Source organism: Aedes aegypti, chromosome 3 (genome assembly GCF_002204515.2).
Source record: "Aedes aegypti strain LVP_AGWG chromosome 3, AaegL5.0 Primary Assembly, whole genome shotgun sequence".
Taxonomy (NCBI): Eukaryota; Metazoa; Arthropoda; class Insecta; order Diptera; family Culicidae; genus Aedes; species Aedes aegypti.
The window spans coordinates 295523141-295543402 of record NC_035109.1 but is presented as its reverse complement, the minus strand read 5'-3'; the positions used below and the strand labels follow the sequence as shown (position 1 = coordinate 295543402).

At 36.5% G+C, this 20262-nt stretch overlaps 1 protein-coding gene across 1 annotated transcript; it reads right to left on the bottom strand.

Moving 5' to 3' along the window:
- Positions 1-6111: 6111 nt before the first annotated feature.
- On the bottom strand, positions 6112-8009 carry LOC5569833 (CWF19-like protein 2). Its single transcript, XM_001658677.2, has 2 exons — positions 6359-8009; positions 6112-6289 (listed from the first exon to the last, which is right to left on the bottom strand). The coding sequence occupies exons 1-2, from the start codon at positions 7958-7960 to the stop codon at positions 6158-6160; spliced, it is 1734 nt and encodes a 577-aa protein (XP_001658727.1). The 5' UTR covers positions 7961-8009; the 3' UTR covers positions 6112-6157.
- Between the last annotated feature and the right edge of the window lie 12253 nt (positions 8010-20262).

The following is a 20262-nucleotide window of genomic DNA, read 5'->3' as shown; positions in this document are numbered from 1 at the left end:
TGCAATGGTATTTACCCTATGAAATGAACGATTTTCTAAAACATGTTCCACGATTTTGACGTATATGGCGAGTGCAATCAATGCAAACATCATTTTTGGTACAACAAAGATACAAGTTTTCAATAGTTGGTGTATTTTTCGAGTCAGATGAAGAATAGGAGTATTATTTTGAGTGAAAAAATCTGGCGGCCATCTTGGATTTTGACGCCATCTTGGTTTTAAGTAGTAGAATGAGTTTTCACCTTGATAACACTCAACATGTTGAATTTTAATGCCACCGTTACACTTACTATTCTTCTAGTTCTTCTTTTTCCTGACGTTACGTCCCTACTAAAATAGAGCCAGCCCCTAAGCTTCAAAAATAAATTAACAAGCAGAATTTTTTAACGCTTATTTGCCACCTGAATGATTGTTCTGCATATCTGCGAGTTGAAAAATAGCATTAATTCTTTCATTTATTTGGTCTAAAACCATTGATAGAAATGAACAATCTGTTGAACAGCTAAAATAAGATAAGAAATAAAGAATCTGTTTGTTTTTTTAACGGAGATCTTTAATTAATTAAACATGAAGAGCGCTGAGATGGTAAAAAATCATTCTACTGCTAAAAACTAAGATGGCGTCGAAATCCAAGATGGCCACCAGATTTTCCAAACTCAAAATGATTCACCTGAGTTTCGGCATTACGTCCACATTAGAACAAAGCCTGCTTCTCACCTTTCAATTTCGCTATTTTTCACATGCATGTTGGGTGTTAGTAAAAACAATACTTTATGATTCAGAAAATCAAGGATTTTTTTTGCTTAAAAATTTAAGATTTCCATTCTAAATTAATGCACTTTTGGAAATGTTTTACGTTAAAACTACAGATATTACCACAAAACTTACTAATGTCCCAACACACAATTCGATGACTTCATTCGATGACAAAAAAAAGCATATGGTAAAAAAAAAAATATTTATTTCAATCAATGTTTTTGGACGGTTTTTATTCATTAAATTTATTTATTCATAATAACTGAATTCAAAGATATGTCGAAGAAATATTCTGTTATTAAAAATCGTATTATAAAAGAAAATTCCTATATCATAACCTGTATTTATAACTAATAAAGCTGAGTATCAGGCTCGGTTCCACTAGGGACGTAACGTCAGGAAAATGAAGAATAAGAAGAAGAAGAGTATACGTAACCTTGTTTTTATTGGTAACCTCTAAATTCGACATGTTGAGTGCTATCAAGGTGAAAAATTCATTCTACTAGTCAAAATCAAGATGGCGTCAAAATCCAAGATGGCCGCCAGATTTTATCACTCTAAATAATACTCCTATTCTTCATCTGACTCGAAAAATACACCAACTATTGAAAACTTGTATCTTTGTTGTACAAAAAATGATGTTTGCATTGATTGCACTCGCCATATACGTCAAAATCGTGGAACATGTTTTAGAAAATCGTTCATTTCATAGGGTAAATACCATTGCACACCTAGTTTCTGTAGCTTATCTTACGCAATTTTTCCTCAGCTTTCTGATGGTGATCTCAGAATTCAAAACGAGCGGTGCGCTAATGGTGAAAAAACGATTTTTCTAACAAAATTCAAGATGGCGGCCAAATTCAAAATGGCCGCCGGATTTTTTTTAACTTCAAATGAAAGCTATATCCTTTCTCTATACGATGCCATTAAGTTTGGTATGTGTTCCAAGGGAAATATGAGACATATCACGTGAAGAAATACCCAAGATTTATCAAAAAATGGGCTTTTTTGCAAACTGTTTAGCTAGCTGGCGTACGAGGGGTCCACCAATTTGAGAAAACAAAAAGGACCACCCTTAAGTTTTATCGAAAGCTTGCGATCAGTGACATAAAATTGGAATTCTAACGATGGGTGCCGATGGCGGCCTGGTTTCAGCGAGAATTGCTCACTTATAAAACGATCATTTCAAATTCGCTTTGTTACAAATCTCACAACCAGAGACGCGCGCATCGATTTTCTTCGCGTTTGACGTTTCACACTACCGCCATCTGCCGGTCTTGTTGCACGAAACACCTTTTCGAGCAACCTGCTCACCAGATGATGATGCTGTAAACTGGGCGATGGATTTTGAAGAAATTTGTTCTAAGTGTTACGTCTGTTTGTCTGTGCTTTGGTGTTTTATTCGAGTCAAGTAAAGAATAAGAATATTATTTTTAATGAAAAAATCTGGCGGCCATCTTGGATTTTGACGCCATATTGATTTTAGGTAGTAGAATTATTTTTTCACCTTGATAGCACCCAGCAAGTCGAATTTAGAGGCTACCAATAAAAAAAGGTTACGTATACTCTTCTTCTTATAATTCTTCATTTTACTGACGTTATGTCCCTACTGGAACCAAGCCTGATACTCAGCTTTATTAGTTATAAATCCAGGTTATTAAACAGGAATTTTCTTTTTTAATGCGATTTCTGACAACAGAATAATTCTTCGACATATCTTTGAATTCAGTAATCTATATAAATAAAAATGGAGTGGTGTTTGTATGTCACGAAATGGCTTCCGAACGGGTCAACCGATTTTAATGATTATTTTTCCGTTTTGTTCGTCAAGTGTTCCGACGAGTTTGTGTGTATAAAAATCCCAGGATATTCACCGGGAAAGTCGGAAAAACAAGCGTGAACGGAACTGTCATTTTGTATGGGACGATCCATAGCATTCTTCAACAGCCTACTTGATGGCAAGACGAAGTTTGCCGGGACCACTAGTAATGAATAAATAAATTCAATAAATGAAAACCGTCAAAAAACATTGATTATATTAAACAAACATTTTTTTACCCTGTGCATTGTTGTTCATTGTATGCAGTTTATAGATTGCGTGTCGGGACATTAGTAAGCCTTGTGGTAATATTTGTAGTTCTAACGTAAAACATTGACAAAAGTGCATTAATATATAATGAAAGTCTTAAATTTTGAAGCAAAAAACATCCTTGATTTTCTAAGTCATAAAGTATCGTTTTTAGTACCGCCCAACATGCATGTGAAAAATAGCGAAATTGAATGATGAGAAGCAGGTTTTGTTCTAATGTGGACGTAATGCCGAAAGGCAGGTGTATAATTTCGAGGTTAGAAAAACTGGCGGCCATCTTGGTTTTTAGCAGTTGCATGATTTTTTACCATCTCAGTGCTCATCATGTTGAATTATAAGGCCTCCGTTAAAAAAATCAATCAGATTCTATCTTTCTTATCTTATCTCAGCTGTTCAACTGATTGTTCATTTGTATCAATGGTTTTAGACCAAATAAATGAAAGAAATAATGCTATTTTACAACTCGAAGATATGCAGAAGAATCATTCAGGTAGCAAATAAGCGTTAAAAAATCCTATTTGATAATTTGTTTTTAAAAATAGTTAAGCTGAAGGGCTGGCTCTGTTCCAGTAGGGACGTAACGTGAGGAAAAAGAAGAACAAGAAGAAGAATAAGTGTAACGGTAGCATTGAAATTCAACATGTTGAGTGCTAACAAGGTGAAAACTCATTCTACTACTTAAAACCAAGATGGCGTCAAAATCCAAGATGGCCGCCAGATTTTTTCACTCAAATTAATACTCCTATTCTTCATCTGTCTCAAATAATACACCAACGATTGAAAACTTGTTTCTTTGTTGTACAAAAAAATATGTTTGCATTGATTGCACTCGCCATATACGTCAAAATAGTAGAACATGATTTAGAAAATCGTTCATATCATAGGGTAAATACCTTTGCTCACCTAGTTTCTGTAGCCTATCTTATGCAATTTTTCCTCAGCTTTCTGATGGTGATCTCAGAGTTCAATACTAGCGGTGCGCTAATGGTGAAAAATCGATTTTTCTAAAAAAATTCAAGATGGCGAGAATTGCTCTATCACCTTGGTTTGGGTCCCTTCACATTGCTCGATCCCGGGCTATGAGAAAGCGGACTCGCTCGCCAAAGTGGGCGCTATGGAAGGTGATATTTTTGACCGACAACATGCATTGGTCAGCTGGCAACAAAAATGGGATGCCGAAGAATTGGGTAGGTGGTTACCTTCCGTTCTCCCGCAGGTATCGAAGAAGCCGTGGTCGAGACTTTATTAAGGTAATGTGTCGACTTCTGTCCAACCACTACTCTCTAGGCTCTCATTTCTATCGAATAGGGCTCACATATAGCAATCACTGCAGCTGCGGTGCAGGTTACCAATATATCAACCACGTAGTTTGGGAGTGCCTCGAATACGGTATTTCCAGATCTAATTTGTGTACATTCCTCAGGGCCCAAGGGAAACCAGAAAAGGAAGACATAAGAAATGTGTTGAATAAACTTGACATTGTGTACATGAAGCTTTTGTACGATTTTTTGAAACAAGCTAACATCTGTTTTTGATTCCCCCGTCTCGTCGGTCTACTTGTCCACCTTGTGTCCCCTCGAAATTCGCCTTGTAGTATCGTTACAGGTTGTCATTGTCCACACTACGTTCGACCAGCAGCAAAGCAAACACATCAGATCTTCAAGCTGCTGAATGTCAACGGAACGATCCCATTGTCCTATCCCTTCCTTGAAATTATTGTTACCCCAAACCGCGAGTTTTACGGTTCCTCAAAGCTAACATAGTATATTAAGAAGACATCATGTCGGTTGTTGAGCACAGATCGCTCAACACCTGTCGCGTAGTGATCTCAGATAGAGAACTGCTGTACGAAGAAGACTCGGAAATCGAAAAAGTACTGAAACCACAAGGCGTAACAAAAGTGGAACGAATTATGAGGAAAAGGGATGCGGAACTCCAAAAAACCTCATCCTTCATTGTACACGTAAAAGCCAGTGTCCCCCCATCAAACTTTAAAATTGGAAACAGTGGAAGAAAACCGCAATAAAAGCTGCAAAATCTGTAGCAGCCCTCGATGTCTAAGCAGAAATCTTCAACCACGGAAACAAATGGAACATAGAACCTTTTAAAAAGTGTAGAATTAAGAAGTGAACAACATAATAAGACCAAATTGTATTTAACATGAAATCAACGACCGGAATGACCAAATGGTTAAACGGTCTCTAATAAATATACATACCGTCAAACGGGGTGACTTGCAACACTTTTCAACTTCAATCAACCAAAACCATGATCTAAACATAATCTAAAAATCTAAATTCCTTGTAGATCTTTGAATGGCCGGCTCGCCTATAGAATGAGATGATAGAAAATGGAATCGAATTATTTTGTCATATCAAAAGTCATCAAAAAGGTGAAATTTTTTAAATGTCCTTGTGCGGGGTGACTTGCAACACTCACTGCTAATTTAGTTTTTTCCAACAAAATGTTGATATTTTTTATTAGTCACACTTGTTAAGTATTGTTATTCATGTATTTAAAGCAAGAACATATAGAATACATTTTTGTAAGAAAATAATTGAACTATTTTTGTATGGGAAAAAGAGGCGTTAAATCATCAAGGTCCAATATCTTAACTGAACAATATTTTTAACGAGTGTTTGTAGTTGATTGATGAATTATTACTCTTTTGACTATAAAGTAGACCTAACACAAAAGTTTTTAACTTTTATAAAACTCTAAATTGCTTAGAAATAAAGTGTTGCAAGTCACCCCGCATAGGTACATGTGTATAAAAATTATTTTTATTAAAAAGTTGTTGCTACAATTTCGTAAAATAAAGTTCGTCAGATTATCACTTATTAGTTATAGGAACAACATGTAGAGTATTACTTTTGTACATTAAATCTATCTCATGTTTTCAGGTCACGATTTCGAACCTCCATCAAGTATCAGTTTTCTAGACATTTAAAAGAATTATGTTTATTGTATGATCATATTTATAATAACAGTTTTAATCGTGGCCCCTACTTGAATTGTGAGTCACACGTATTGAAGCACCGATTTAAAACGAATTTTTCTAATGAAAATTGTGTTTTATAGTGAACTTTAGTTGTAAATTACAATGTGTTGCAAGTCACCCCGCCGTTGCAAGTCACCCCGTTTGACGGTACATACATACATCATGAAATTGTTGAAACAATCAAAAGTAGTCGGCTCCGTAATGCCTAATGGCGCATGAGCCTAATAAATAAAAGATTAAGTAAAAAAAAATATAGACAATAGACTTTGGTTCAAAACGATGCAACCTAAATGTATTTCTCACACAAAATTCTAAGCTTTTGTCAAATTATTGTACTCCTTCCACCATTGCATGAACTCTTTAACCCGCTGTTGGGGGTTTCGTTCTCGACTAGGCTTTCGCCAGTCACGGGTTTCCAATCCCAAAATGCCACCAATGGTTTCCTGAAATCGAGAAAAAGTGAACCGTTATACCAAATTCAAGCAATCTCAACGCCAAAATCTCTAACTCACCGAAGCGAACGTCACCGGGAACTCCTCCTGGTCCTCGATAACGTGCGCAAACCCATTTTCTAGGTTGAAATTGACCCAAAAGTAGGGCAAACCCTTCGGGATGGTTCGCCGCACTTCCAGGCCCTGGATGTTGTGCAGCTTCTTGTTCATCGCCCACTCGGTTTCCGACTCCAGGATCGCTTTCTTAAAGTAGAACGGTGCCATCTCGTAGTTGTCCGCCGGGACGCACTGTACGTATGTGTGCGGATTGCGGTTTATGTATCGGACTGTCTCGAAGAAAATAACTTCCTGTTTGTGGGCCGTGAACATGCGTTTTAGTGCTTTGCACGTGTCTATCAGTTCCCGGTAGACCTCTTCGTCCATGTGAGTTAGGGCTGGATAGTGGCCATTAGGAACGATAAGGCAGTGCTTTGGCTGTAGTGCCCTAAAGCTAGGTACTGCCAAGAACACGCTTTCACCCATAGAGATGACATTGTCCTGCAAGAACTGGGATGAGTTGATGCACCTTTCGCAATCCGCTTGCGCCCGACAAAGCTTGTTCATGTCCCGAACAACCTTCTCCTCGTTGGATCGTCCAGAATCGGCCGTGCTGGCGCTGCTGTGACCGAAAATGTTGTCCAAATTGTTGGCTTCTCGATCCAGCTTGGATGATACCTTGAAGAACTGGGCATCCATGTTGTCGTTTTCGAATCGTTCCGATCGGAATTTATCAGCCAAATCTCCTGGGGGAAGATTTTGCTGATACCTTCGTTGTTTCTTATTCTGATGTCGTGCACTATCAGCTGATTTGCTAACTGCAAAGCTGACTTCTTCCGTATCTGGTTCTTTCCGTTTGCTGGAACCAGCACTCGCTTCCGGTTTTGCAGCTGTTTTAATTTCATTCCGGTAAGCCTTGGCCTTCTCTAAACGTTCCTTAAGACTGTTCGCCAAAACAGTGTTGCCCATAATCTCCGCCTTCACTATTTTGGCGCCCAGATCGTTCAACTGTTGATCCGACAGAAACATTCCATCATCATTGGAAGTAGATACCATCTGTTTTGATGTATCTTCCCGGCCTTTCCCGCCATCTCTAGTCTCTTCCGTATGCTTTTCAGTTTTCTTCCAACCACCGCTTTTCCCCGAATCTCTACCAGACGGTTCCTTATTGAAGTTCCTTTTTCCAACATAACCATCATCCTCGTCTTCCACCGGCTTCCGAAAGTTGGGCAAACCAGCTCCTCCGTTCTTCCAATGCGGATTCAACTCCCGGACGCTGGTCTTGGGATCGTACTGTTCCGCCACCGCTTTCTTCTCGTCCTTCTTGGGTTCCTTGCTATACGTAGGAATCAGCATAGAATTCATCCAGTCTTCCCGCTCCAGCCTGTTGCCTTCCGCTTGCTGCGGAAGCACCTTTTCAACCCACTCATCCCGACCCCCTTCGAACGAGGACGATTCGCTGCCACTTCCGGAACTGCTCCTTCGGCGATCGCGCTTTTTGTGTGATTTCTTCTTCTTGTGTTTCTTCTCTTTCTTATGCTTGCGGAATTTCTTTTCTTTCTTTTTGTGCTTCTTGTGGCGCTTCCGGTCGTCGGAATCGCTCTCGGAACCGGTGCTGGAACCCATCGGGGATTGTTGGAAGCCGGTAAATACGTACACTGATAAAAATCCACACGCTCGATCTGTGTGTTTAAAATTATGGATCGATTCATGAACGTCCATATCGATTTGCTATGATTTTCTTGCAAACTTCGTGTGTGTTACACATTAAATTCCTGTGTTTTGCTTCATGGATTGATTCATCAACCGACAACAGGGATTCCATATTTTTCCACATAAGTTCCCGAAGCTTTCTCTTCAGATTCATATGTGTCAACCTATGGACGCATAGATCATCACTCCAACACGGATTCAGTGTGATTTGCTTATGGTTATCTTGTGTCATAATCATCATGTTCAAGTTGGTCGATTCATTGATTTGCGCAATGAGATTGTTATGATGAAATCCATGAGCTATGCTATCGATTTCCATGTTCAAAGCTTCTAAATTGTTTGTAATCAACCCATGGGATGCATAGTGAACTGAATTGCGGTTGGACCTCGTGTCGAACGACAGTCATCATCATGCTTCCAAAGAGAAGAAGCAAATTTTGAAGCTGAAAGTGTTAGATGAAAATTTGTGAATTCGATTTTTCATTTATTAGTGCAGTTGACCGATGTACGAGAATTCTACCTTTCTATAAGAAAACATTGATTATAATGTATAGTTTAGTAGAAAAATCGGATTCCACTAACAGATTTTCCTGGCTTTCAGTTTCGAAAAAAATGGAATATGCTTATCCCTAGCTTCCCAAATTATGGATTTGCGGCGCCCCGCGTGTTGCTGGCTCACGGGTTTGAAAAAAAAATCAAGAGAGCTTGCGACAAGCAGAGGAGCCTCGGATCCATATTTTGGGGAGCAAAAGTTTTTCTACCAAATTTCTTCTTTCAGCCCCATGACATTTATGTTCTATCACACATGACTATCTAAAGCTACTACATTTCGAATTCAATAAGCAAATCAGTTGGGTTTCATGATTTAATATTTGGAAATTCATGTTTGTTTCACATGACAACCTAATGTTGATACACATGTTATTATACCGTGAAATCAATGATGAAATCCATATGGCTACCACACTCAAATCATATGGTTTTCCTCATTGCGCAAATCTATAAGTAAAACACACGACCTTGACGTGTAGATTTTTCTCAGTGTAGAATAATTTTGTACACTGTGAACTCGTCATTACTCTTTAATGTGTGAAATCTACCCATTATTTTCGGGTGTATGAAACGTCAAAATAACGGGTAATTTATTTTTTCACATAATGGGTATTTTGTGCCCTTTTATTTGTTCCAGTCATGTACTCTTTAATGGGTGAAAAATTCCTTGCAATTTATAATATAGCTAAATTCTCCATCAGAACAATGTTTAGTATATACACATGTGTTTATTATTAATAGCAAGAAAAATTATCAGAAATGAGTATAAATCTAAGGTAGGTTTATTAAATAATTTTTCTGTAATGTTCTGATTTGATAAGCAATCAATTTTACAGGATGCTTTAACTGTCGACTAAATACCTTGCATGATGCATTGTCCCACCAATAACAGAAGCCCCATTTTCCAGGCCAGCTAATCCTCGAGCAAATTAACGTTTAATTAAAGATTCGCCAGCATCGGAACATTGTTGATATAGTATTTAATAAAAAGTTTTTATGTATACAAGAGTCTAATGTCGATTATTCAATGAAAATAAATATCAAAAATAAATTAAATTTCCGTATTTGAAAAAGAGTAAATTTTACTCTGTTTCTCAATTTATTAGTTTGGCATAGTGGGTAAAATTTACTCGTCGATCTGACGTACAAGCCGTTTACTCTTTAATGAGTAAAGGCCCTTTACTCTTTTTATGAGTTAAACTAGTTTCTCTCAAAAAGGGTACTTTTTTACCTACCTACCTAGTACTTTGGTCTTACAGTGTACGGGAAATACAACTGTTGTTAAATGAGCAGGAAAAAAAATCGAGCAGGTAAAATTTTTCGAGCAGCCTGCTGGCGCCATCTACATGTGACTCGAGAGCTTTCGGGAGCTTAATTTTTTCCTGCTGGATTCACATTCGAGTAGATTTTTTTTGTTTTCAGATTTATTTATTCAAATGAAGAAACAATTAAAAACTGTTGTTAAATGAGCAGGAAAAAAAATCGAGCAGGTAAAATTTTTCGAGCAGCCTGCTGGCGCCATCTACATGTGACTCAAGAGCTTTCGGGAGCTTAATTTTTCCTGCTGGATTCACATTCGAGTAGATTTTTTTTGTTTTCAGATTTATTTATTCAAAAGAAGAAACAATTAAAACGGCTTTAATATTAACGATATTTTGTAAGTTTCAATAGTTTATATATGGGAGGGCGTCAAATAAAAATTATATAAATTATTTGCATAGTTATACATTTCAGGTAAGTTCCGTGATGTGCAAATAGCTCATGGGAGATAAAAATTTAGATCACTGCTATTTCAACAATATTATAATTCTTGCATAAATTGCATTCCGACTCCAACTTCCAATACTTAAATTCCGCTAATTTTTTATACGTTGAAATAACATGAAAAATAACACTTGATACCCACAAGCACTAATTTCGACGTTATTGTTAACGCATAGAAAAAGCAGCGTCAATGCGTGCCGATGTGTAATCGCCTCCATAAAATTGTTTAGTAGTTATGTGGGTTTTTTCTCGGTAAATTGTCGGAAACACGGCATTTAAAAAAAATGTTTGTTTAAAGAAGGTGGGCAAATTTGTTCTACGGTTTTCAACGTGGATATATTTTTCCTGCTAGGTTCACAGCTAAGGTACAAGATGCATTTTGGGGTTTCTTTTTGGCATGAAGATCAAAATTTAATTTTAAGCGATCGTTTAAACCCTTAGCTTTTAGGTGGGCAAATTTGTTCTACGGTTTTCAACATGGATATATTTTTCCTGCTAGGTTCACAGCTAAGGTACAAGATGCATTTTGGGGTTTCTTTTTGATTGAAAAATAAAAATTTAATTTTAAGCGATCGTTTAAACCCTTAGCTTTTAGGTGGGCAAATTTGTTCTACGGTTTTCAACGTGGATATATTTTTCCTGCTAGGTTCACAGCTAAGGTACAAGATGCATTTTGGGGTTTCTTTTTGATTGAAAAATAAAAATTTAATTTTAAGCGATCGTTTAAACCCTTAGCTTTTAGGGGGTCTGGGTCATTTGGCATAAAGCCATTTGGCATAAGGTCATTTGGCATAACGCCATTTGGCATAAAGGACACATGGCATAACAGCCATTTGGCATAACGGTCATTTGGCATAATTTTGAACAATGTGAAAATAAAGGGTCATTTGGCATAACGGACATTTGGCATAATATCAAACCATCTGAAAAGTAAGGGTTATTTGGTATAATAATACAGATACTCCTTTTTCTATGTGAAAAAACTGTTATAATATTACGCAAAAGAAAAAATCATGTTAAAAAGAAAGGCAAATTCCTATATAATAAAAAAAACGCGTCGAATCGCTATAGCAATAACCCTCGAAAGAATACCTTATGCTTAAAAGAAGGGTAAATCTCTAGATAAATATCATGACTAAACAGGATAACAGAAGATGAACTAGGGTGTCAATCAGTGACGCAATATTTCTTAATTTGAAATTAAAAATTGAAAACAAGGTCATGACTTTGGAAATCAGAAGAAAAAATGCAGTAACATTGAGGCAAAACAACCCCATGGTGCCTTTTATGAGTATTTGTAAAAAAATTGGAAAATATTCGTCAAGGGCGGATAGGAGTGATCCACAACATGCGATTTTACAAATCCAACTTACAGAAAAATGTCTAAATTTTTCTAAAATATTTATAGAATCACCAAAAAGTCGTTTTATTCCTGGGGTGCATATAACCCCTGATACCCTTATTATAAGCTCTAATATGAATAACTATGAGAAATACTTCACTCTTGAAAGATCCTTGAAAGCCTATGATCAAAAGAAGGAAAAATCTCTTATGAAAATTTAGGCAAGTGTAATGCATATAATAGATTTATCAGTACAACTACAAAGAACTTCCGATGGTTTAAAGAAGGTAAAATTCCCAATTAAAATATAAGTTGAACTATTTTCAATAGTAATGAAATCAGTATAAGGCAGCGTCCATTTAACGCAAAAATTGGAAATTTTGGACCCCTCCCCCCTCCATAACGCTTTTTGTACGGAAAATTTCAAATTTTTGTATGAGTCGTAACGCTTTAGCCTACTCCCCCCTCCCCCTAGAGCGCTACGTAATTTGTGGATGCCGCCTAACTCGTATAGCCTATGTGCAAAAGAAGGAAAAAATCTGATGAAATCAATATAACACTTGAAACCTTGTTACACCTTTGGTAATCCAGAGGCGCATTAACCGTCACCTCAGAGTCTTGACGCGATGTGAGGAGTTCACAACTTCGTCCTGAATTAACGGGTCGATTTTATCATTCCCTTAGAGCTCTTATAGAGGGACAAAAAATTACGTCCCGTCACATCATGAAAATCAACAAATTAATTAGCTTATCAGTTATTGGGCAACACATCAGCGGTGTTGTAATTTGATATTTATGTTCATGATTCGGCCAAACGGCATTTGGACAAATGACCAAAAGCAGCGACATCGCACTTTAAATTATAATCAATTTAGCATGAGTGAATACGTGACAGTTCTCCTTCTCCCTGGGGCCTTCCTTAGCCGAGTGGCTAGAGTCCGCGGCTACAAAGCAAAGCCATGCTGAATCCCAAAACCCTGTCGGTTCAGGATCTTTTCGTAATGGAATTTCCTTGACTTCCTTGGGCATAGAGTATCATCGTACCTGCCATGCGACATACGAATGCAAAAATGGTAACTTTGGAAAAGAAACCTTTCAGTTAATAACTGTAGAACTGCTGATAAGAACACTAAGCTTAGAAGCAGGCTCTGTCCCAGTGAGGACGTAATGTCAAGAAGAAGTAGTGACAATTCTCCAAGCTATTATTGATCTTCTGTGACCAACACATAGTTTCAATTCATCTGCAGCATTATCAAACATATCGTATTGATAAGTTTCATTTGCTTAATTTAAAATTGAACTCAACCCATCAGTGATATCAATAGTCTATCACTACTAATGCATTGGTGGTGGCACAGAAGTAGACAGTATGATGTTGATGTGATATAGAATGATCCGTATTGTATCGCAGTCAGCCTGTACAAATTAGTAAGTTTTGGGCGTTGATAGTGACAGCGAGCAACTCTGCAAACGATTAGCTTAAGAGCCGCGATAATTGAGTATTTTTAATACAAAAAAATTGTCGCTCTTATGTGTTTTATTTTTTAAATTTATTGGCCTACTAAGTTCTACAAAGTTTTAATACTTATCATTTGCTACAACTTTGCCATAGTTGTATTTCTTATGGTTTGCATGTTATTTGAGTTTTTCATCTTAAAATTTAATATTTTGTGTGCCTTGTATCTCAACCATGAGCGCCTGAAGAAAATGATATTTTCTATCTCGTTCAAAATTGATTTTACTAATAGACGATATGAGATAAATCCATATTTATTGAATATTCACACATGCTCAACTCACAAAAGTCATCACCTGCGCATATAAAATCAAATATAAAACGTGTATTTATATAGAAAGAAAAAGTACATCGTTTTTCAGTTGTTTTCGATTAACTTGGAAGCTTCTGAAATAAATTCATCATCTTTTCCTTCACCGGTATTTCGTCCATTAGTAAGCGAGATCACCGGATTGGAAGTCAACATAAGTCGTATAAGATACATCTACAAAGTTTACAGTCCGATTGAATTCGGTGGTATGATTTAACCGGAATCTTGTGCTGGATTCATACCGTACTTATTGTGCTTCTTCGGCGGCTTGCCAGAAAAGAGAATAAATAAATTATTATAAAACAGTTTCAGCTGTTACTAAAATAAAACAGTAATAAAATGCTAAAATCTTCAATTTAAGTATATACAGAAAATATATTGAAATTATGCCAAATGTCCGTTATGCCAAATGACCCTCATCTTCCACTTAGTTAAAAATTATGCCAAATGTCCGTTATGCCAAATGACCGTTATGCCAAATGTCCTTTATGCCAAATGGCGTTATGCCAAATGACCTTATGCCAAATGGCTTTATGCCAAATGGCCCGCTCCCGCTTTTAGGTGGGCAAATTTGTTCTACGGTTTTCAACGTGGATATATTTTTCCTGCTAGGTTCACAGCTAAGGTACAAGATGCATTTTGGGGTTTCTTTTTGATTGAAAAATAAAAATTTAATTTTAAGCGATCGTTTAAACCCTTAGCTTTTAGGTGGGCAAATTTGTTCTACGGTTTTCAACATGGATATATTTTTCCTGCTAGGTTCACAGCTAAGGTACAAGATGCATTTTGGGGTTTCTTTTTGGCATGAAGATCAAAATTTAATTTTAAGCGATCGTTTAAACCCTTAGCTTTTAGGTGGGCAAATTTGTTCTACGGTTTTCAACATGGATATATTTTTCCTGCTAGGTTCACAGCTAAGGTACAAGATGCATTTTGGGGTTTCTTTTTGGCATGAAGATCAAAATTTAATTTTAAGCGATCGTTTAAACCCTTAGCTTTTAGGTGGGCAAATTTGTTCTACGGTTTTCAACATGGATATATTTTTCCTGCTAGGTTCACAGCTAAGGTACAAGATGCATTTTGGGGTTTCTTTTTGATTGAAAAATAAAAATTTAATTTTAAGCGATCGTTTAAACCCTTAGCTTTTAGGTGGGCAAATTTGTTCTACGGTTTTCAACATGGATATATTTTTCCTGCTAGGTTCACAGCTAAGGTACAAGATGCATTTTGGGGTTTCTTTTTGATTGAAAAATAAAAATTTAATTTTAAGCGATCGTTTAAACCCTTAGCTTTTAGGTGGGCAAATTTGTTCTACGGTTTTCAACGTGGATATTTTTTTTCCTGCTAGGTTCACAGCTAAGGTACAAGATGCATTTTGGGGTTTCTTTTTGACATGAAGATCAAAATTTAATTTTAAGCGATCGTTTAAACCCTTAGCTTTTAGGTGGGCAAATTTGTTCTACGGTTTTCAACGTGGATATATTTTTCCTGCTAGGTTCACAGCTAAGGTACAAGATGCATTTTGGGGTTTCTTTTTGATTGAAAAATAAAAATTTAATTTTAAGCGATCGTTTAAACCCTTAGCTTTTAGGTGGGCAAATTTGTTCTACGGTTTTCAACGTGGATATATTTTTCCTGCTAGGTTCACAGCTAAGGTACAAGATGCATTTTGGGGTTTCTTTTTGATTGAAAAATAAAAGTTTATTTTTAAGCGATCGTTTAAACCCTTAGCTTTTAGGTGGGCAAATTTGTTCTACGATTTTCAACGTGGATATATTTTTCCTGCTAGGTTCACAGCTAAGGTACAAGATGCATTTTGGGGTTTCTTTTTGACATGAAGATCAAAATTTAATTTTAAGCGATCGTTTAAACCCTTAGCTTTTAGGTGGGCAAATTTGTTCTACGATTTTCAACGTGGATATATTTTTCCTGCTAGGTTCACAGCTAAGGTACAAGATGCATTTTGGGGTTTCTTTTTGACATGAAGATCAAAATTTAATTTTAAGCGATCGTTTAAACCCTTAGCTTTTAGGTGGGCAAATTTGTTCTACGATTTTCAACGTGGATATATTTTTCCTGCTAGGTTCACAGCTAAGGTACAAGATGCATTTTGGGGTTTCTTTTTGATTGAAAAATAAAAGTTTATTTTTAAGCGATCGTTTAAACCCTTAGCTTTTGGGTGGCGTCTGACGAGGGATTTACGAGTCCATACACAACTGAAAAAGTACAATAGCCCTGAAAAAACGGCTATATTATATGCAATTGGATTTTGTCCTACCATTGAATATAAACTTTTTCCTCAGCAAAAATTGTAAGTGGATACCAGGTGATCACGATTATCTATTTGCTACACTGAAATGAATTGCATTGTAAGCCGAACGTTGTTTAAGTAGTTAAATTTACATTGCATGATTGTCATTAAAAATACCATAAAATCAGTTAAAGTAACTGCAATTTCATTGTTTTGAGAATGTTTATGGTCATCTAAATATGTTTAAACTAACGAAAACTGCAGTCAAAACAAACATACAATTTAACAACATTTTATAATATAAACAACTACATTGGATTTAAATTTGAGCATGCATCATTTTTTGAATGTTCGTTGTTGTAAATTTTACCATATTCATAGTACAATCAAAAATATGTGACTAACAAAAATCAACCGAAGTGGCTTGACAGTCAAATCAACTGTAGCAAGATAGTAATTTGTCTGAGTGTTTTGTTACGCACGAGCCGCCATTTTATCATTCATAGCCATTTGCGAGTAAAACCGTGCGGACATTTTTCAACACCTTTGAAAGTTGTGGAAATTCGTGCGAAAATGGATAAAAAAGACGATTGTGAGGTGAAGTTGGTGGAGCTGATTATCACTAATCCGGAGGATATCGAATTTACCGAAGGCAAGGCTAAAAATTATCATTATTACATTTTAAGATTACTTTTCTTTTGTTGTTTATTTTAGATGCCGGTTCGGACTCTGAGGATAACTACGAGCTTCTACAGTTGATAACCGATGATGTTAGTTCATAAATATGCACTCCGCCAAAAACTAACGCTATGGAAGGAAAGTGTACTTTTTCGTGAAGGCGACGCAGAAGCTGCAGCAAGCTGTAGTTACCAAGTTTCAATTAATAACGTGGCAACTTCATCGACAGTCGTATCACTGAAATGTAAGCTGATTCAGACAATTGTTTCGAGAGCATGATGTTTGTAAAAAAATAGAGAAAAAAAAGAATCATCCCGGGTTTTTTTATTTTACCATGAAAATACTATCAAGAAATTTACTATGTTGTAGTATTTCTATAGAAATATCCATTCTAAAATTTACTACAACATGTGTTACCGTTTGTAACAATAAGTCTGTTAGTTTGTAAGTTTTTGTTTTTTTCTATTATTATTATTTATATGTCTCCGTGAAATTTTAAATTTAAATTGGATTGCATGCCATAAAAACACCCCTACACCTGATATAATAGTTAAGTACACTACACTACAATAAAATTAGCCATAAATAAAATTATAACAGTTAGAGTTCAGTGGAGGAAAAGTAAAGAAAAAGACTACCCAACGATAGAGGGATTAGGCATCGGAGAAGGATGGATTCGGTCTATTTCCTACGAGGATCTAATTCGAAGTGGACGTTAGAAGTTAAAAGAAAGTTAAAAAGAAGTTAAAAGATTAATAAAGTGGAAGTAGTAGAGAAGTGAGGAGCGAAGAAGCGAATCAGGACCTGTGGAGTTTAATCCTGGAAACTCCTTCCGGATTGAGTCCCTCAGAGCCCACTAGGGCATTTGAACCCAGGTTGGTAGCAGAACGAAGCCTGCTCCAAGACAATTTGACTGAGAACGCAGAACTCCGTGGCCGACGACCCGGTTTTGAAGGACGCTAACCTCCAGGACAGGTCGTTCTTAGGAGTCGAAGCCAACGAGCGTCCATTCCCGGCACCCCGTTCAGCTTTTCCACGCTGTCAGCTCTGCCGAACAAGCTCCGCAGTCTACAGTGCCGCCATCCCTCCAGGAATTCCCGAACATACCGGCCGGTTAAGTAAAATTATAATTAATAACCACACTACACTATACACCCACCCACATAGTTATGTGCATTTAGGTCAATATAAAAGTAAAATTGTGAACCACTACAGTTTTCATTACACCCATCCCAATATCCGAGGTCTGATTAGCCTACTAGAGAACTCCAGCCGACCTTGAGACCAGAGGGGTGCTCCAGATCGCGCTAGCCAAGAAAAGAGGTCCTTGACGCAACCAACCTCAAAAGGCAGGCCGTTGCCAAGCTTGCTGAGGTCTTTGTCCTGGTAACCCACGTGTTGCCCAACCTAGCAGTAACACATGGTATAAATTGTATATAATTACTTGAATATTACAATTTTTGGCTAGTCCTGTTCACAATTTACTTTGGTTAAATGAACTAGCTAATAGTACAACTAACAGTTAATTTTACTACAATGTGATCAAAATTACTATCTTCACCACAAACTGCAATGGTAGTAAAATATATAATAAATCTTGTTGTTTTAAAGTTAAAATAACTTCAGTTGAAAATCGTTGGTGCTGTTCTGTTGATAGTAACTATACGCATCTCGGCGGAGGTAGATACACGCAAAAACATTGTGCGGTAAAAACTACCATTTTAGGGGGTTAACTTAAGCGCTCGCACCGGCAATTTTCAGCAGACCAGAAATGCGCTTGATTTTACCATGTCTGTAGTCGAAATCAGATTGTTGTAAATTATTTCTGTCAAATGTATCAGTAATGTGGTGGAATGTACCGTAAACATAGTAAATTGGTCTGAAATTCCCAAGGGTGGAACTGGCGGCTCTTTACTGCTACCCCTACGTGTCGCTGGTTCTAAAAAGTAAACAACCATACAAAATTCCGACCAAACAATGGTGAAGGCGTAATCGATTTTCTAGAAAACATCCATTTTGGGAATTACGCCGAATTTGCTGATTAAATTGCCAACAGCGCACTGCAGTAGCACGTAGCAAATAACTGCATGCAAACAATATCTTTCAAGCTTATTGATTACCTGTAATTTTGCGAACAATATTTTTTACTTTTCCGCGTTAAGCCTTAAAACTGGTTCTGGACTTAGGTTGGCGGCTTTTCAATTTTACTCCCATTTGACAGCCGCCCTCCACCCTTGGAAATTCCATGGTAGTTTCAAGAATGGGCGTAGTCAGCTAAAATAGTAATTTTTACCACAGAATTTTTTCCCGTGTATGTTCGCATATATGCTACAGTTTTAGGGAAATTCCAATCTTAGGGACCGCCCATGGATGACGTAGCATTTTGTAAATGATTTTTACACCTCGTTGACGCGCAAACTTAAAACAAGTGAACAATAAAAAATGTAGTAGAGAGTAAAATAAAAAGCTATGTTTGGATTAATGAAGCAAACGCTAATGAGTCAAGGTACAACATATTTTATAATGTTTTGAACAGAAATTTCATTATATAAGAGATTTGTTTGTTTTAAAAATTTGTATTATTAAGAAACAGATTTCACTGAATATGATCAACAAAAAACCTTAGTTTGGACTGGATATCTGTGTTTTCTCCATATTCTAATCTGTTTAGCAAACAGTAGCCAGACATAGTAAAAGAACAAAATATGTTATTTTTTTATTTTTTCGAAAATTTTATCAATTATTATACAAATTACTCATCGTTAATAATGTTTCAACAAAACTTCATTAGTTTAAATAAATAAAATAGGCTCACCTCAAACCACTGAGTAATTTACAAAAAAGAATGACAAGAAAATTTTGATAACACTTGAATTTAATGTCCTCATTATTATTCATTATTTTCCATCAAGAGCATTATTATATCTAAATAAATAGATGAGTTGATTGGGTGAAGATTTCCTATAACATTGAACGCATAATTCATTGAATGATGATTGTTCATCAATCATTGTTTCAATATGATATTGTCAATATTTACCTGAATGACCATATTTTTTTTCTTTTGACAAATAAAGCTGCAACAGAAATTATGAATGAAACTAAAACGGTTTATTATATTTGTATAATGAATAACCAACTAAGTTATAGAAATTGACATTACATTATAATTCGGAACTAAGCTACGTTCGGTTCAACCCCCTAAAATGCTACGCAATTTATGGCCGACCCCTTACCCAGATTTGAGTGAGATACGTCTAGTATGCATACTGCGCTCAAAGAATGTTCTTGCGTGCGTGACAATTCAAAACAAATCTTTTTAAAATACGCATAGAAAAAAAAATGTATCTCTATAGTGCAGAACCACTTGGGCACTTCCATGATTCACTTTGGCATGAGAGGTTTTTCTTGACCGAATTGTATGAAACTTAGCGTTTCATCATCAGTACGATGCATATTGTGGCCAAATATGAGCTCTGTAGATTTCAAAAAACCCCACTGCCGACGTGGATCAAAAGTGCCAAGAATAGGATCCGGCTCCCTATACAGTGAAAAATAAATTCAAACAAGCATCTTTTCTACGATCATTCATTCCACAGGAAATAGTTTTTTCCGCATCCAAGCTCAAATACACACTAAACAGCAGCTTAGCACAGTGGGAACAGGTAAGCGCAGAGAGAAACGTATAAGGTATACAGAGGTGTGTCCCCGTTCGAAACCATGAGTAGGACAAACGTTGGCAAATATTTTGTGCCCAGAGAAACTAAGAAAAATTTTAACCCTGGGCTGGAAATTAAAAGTT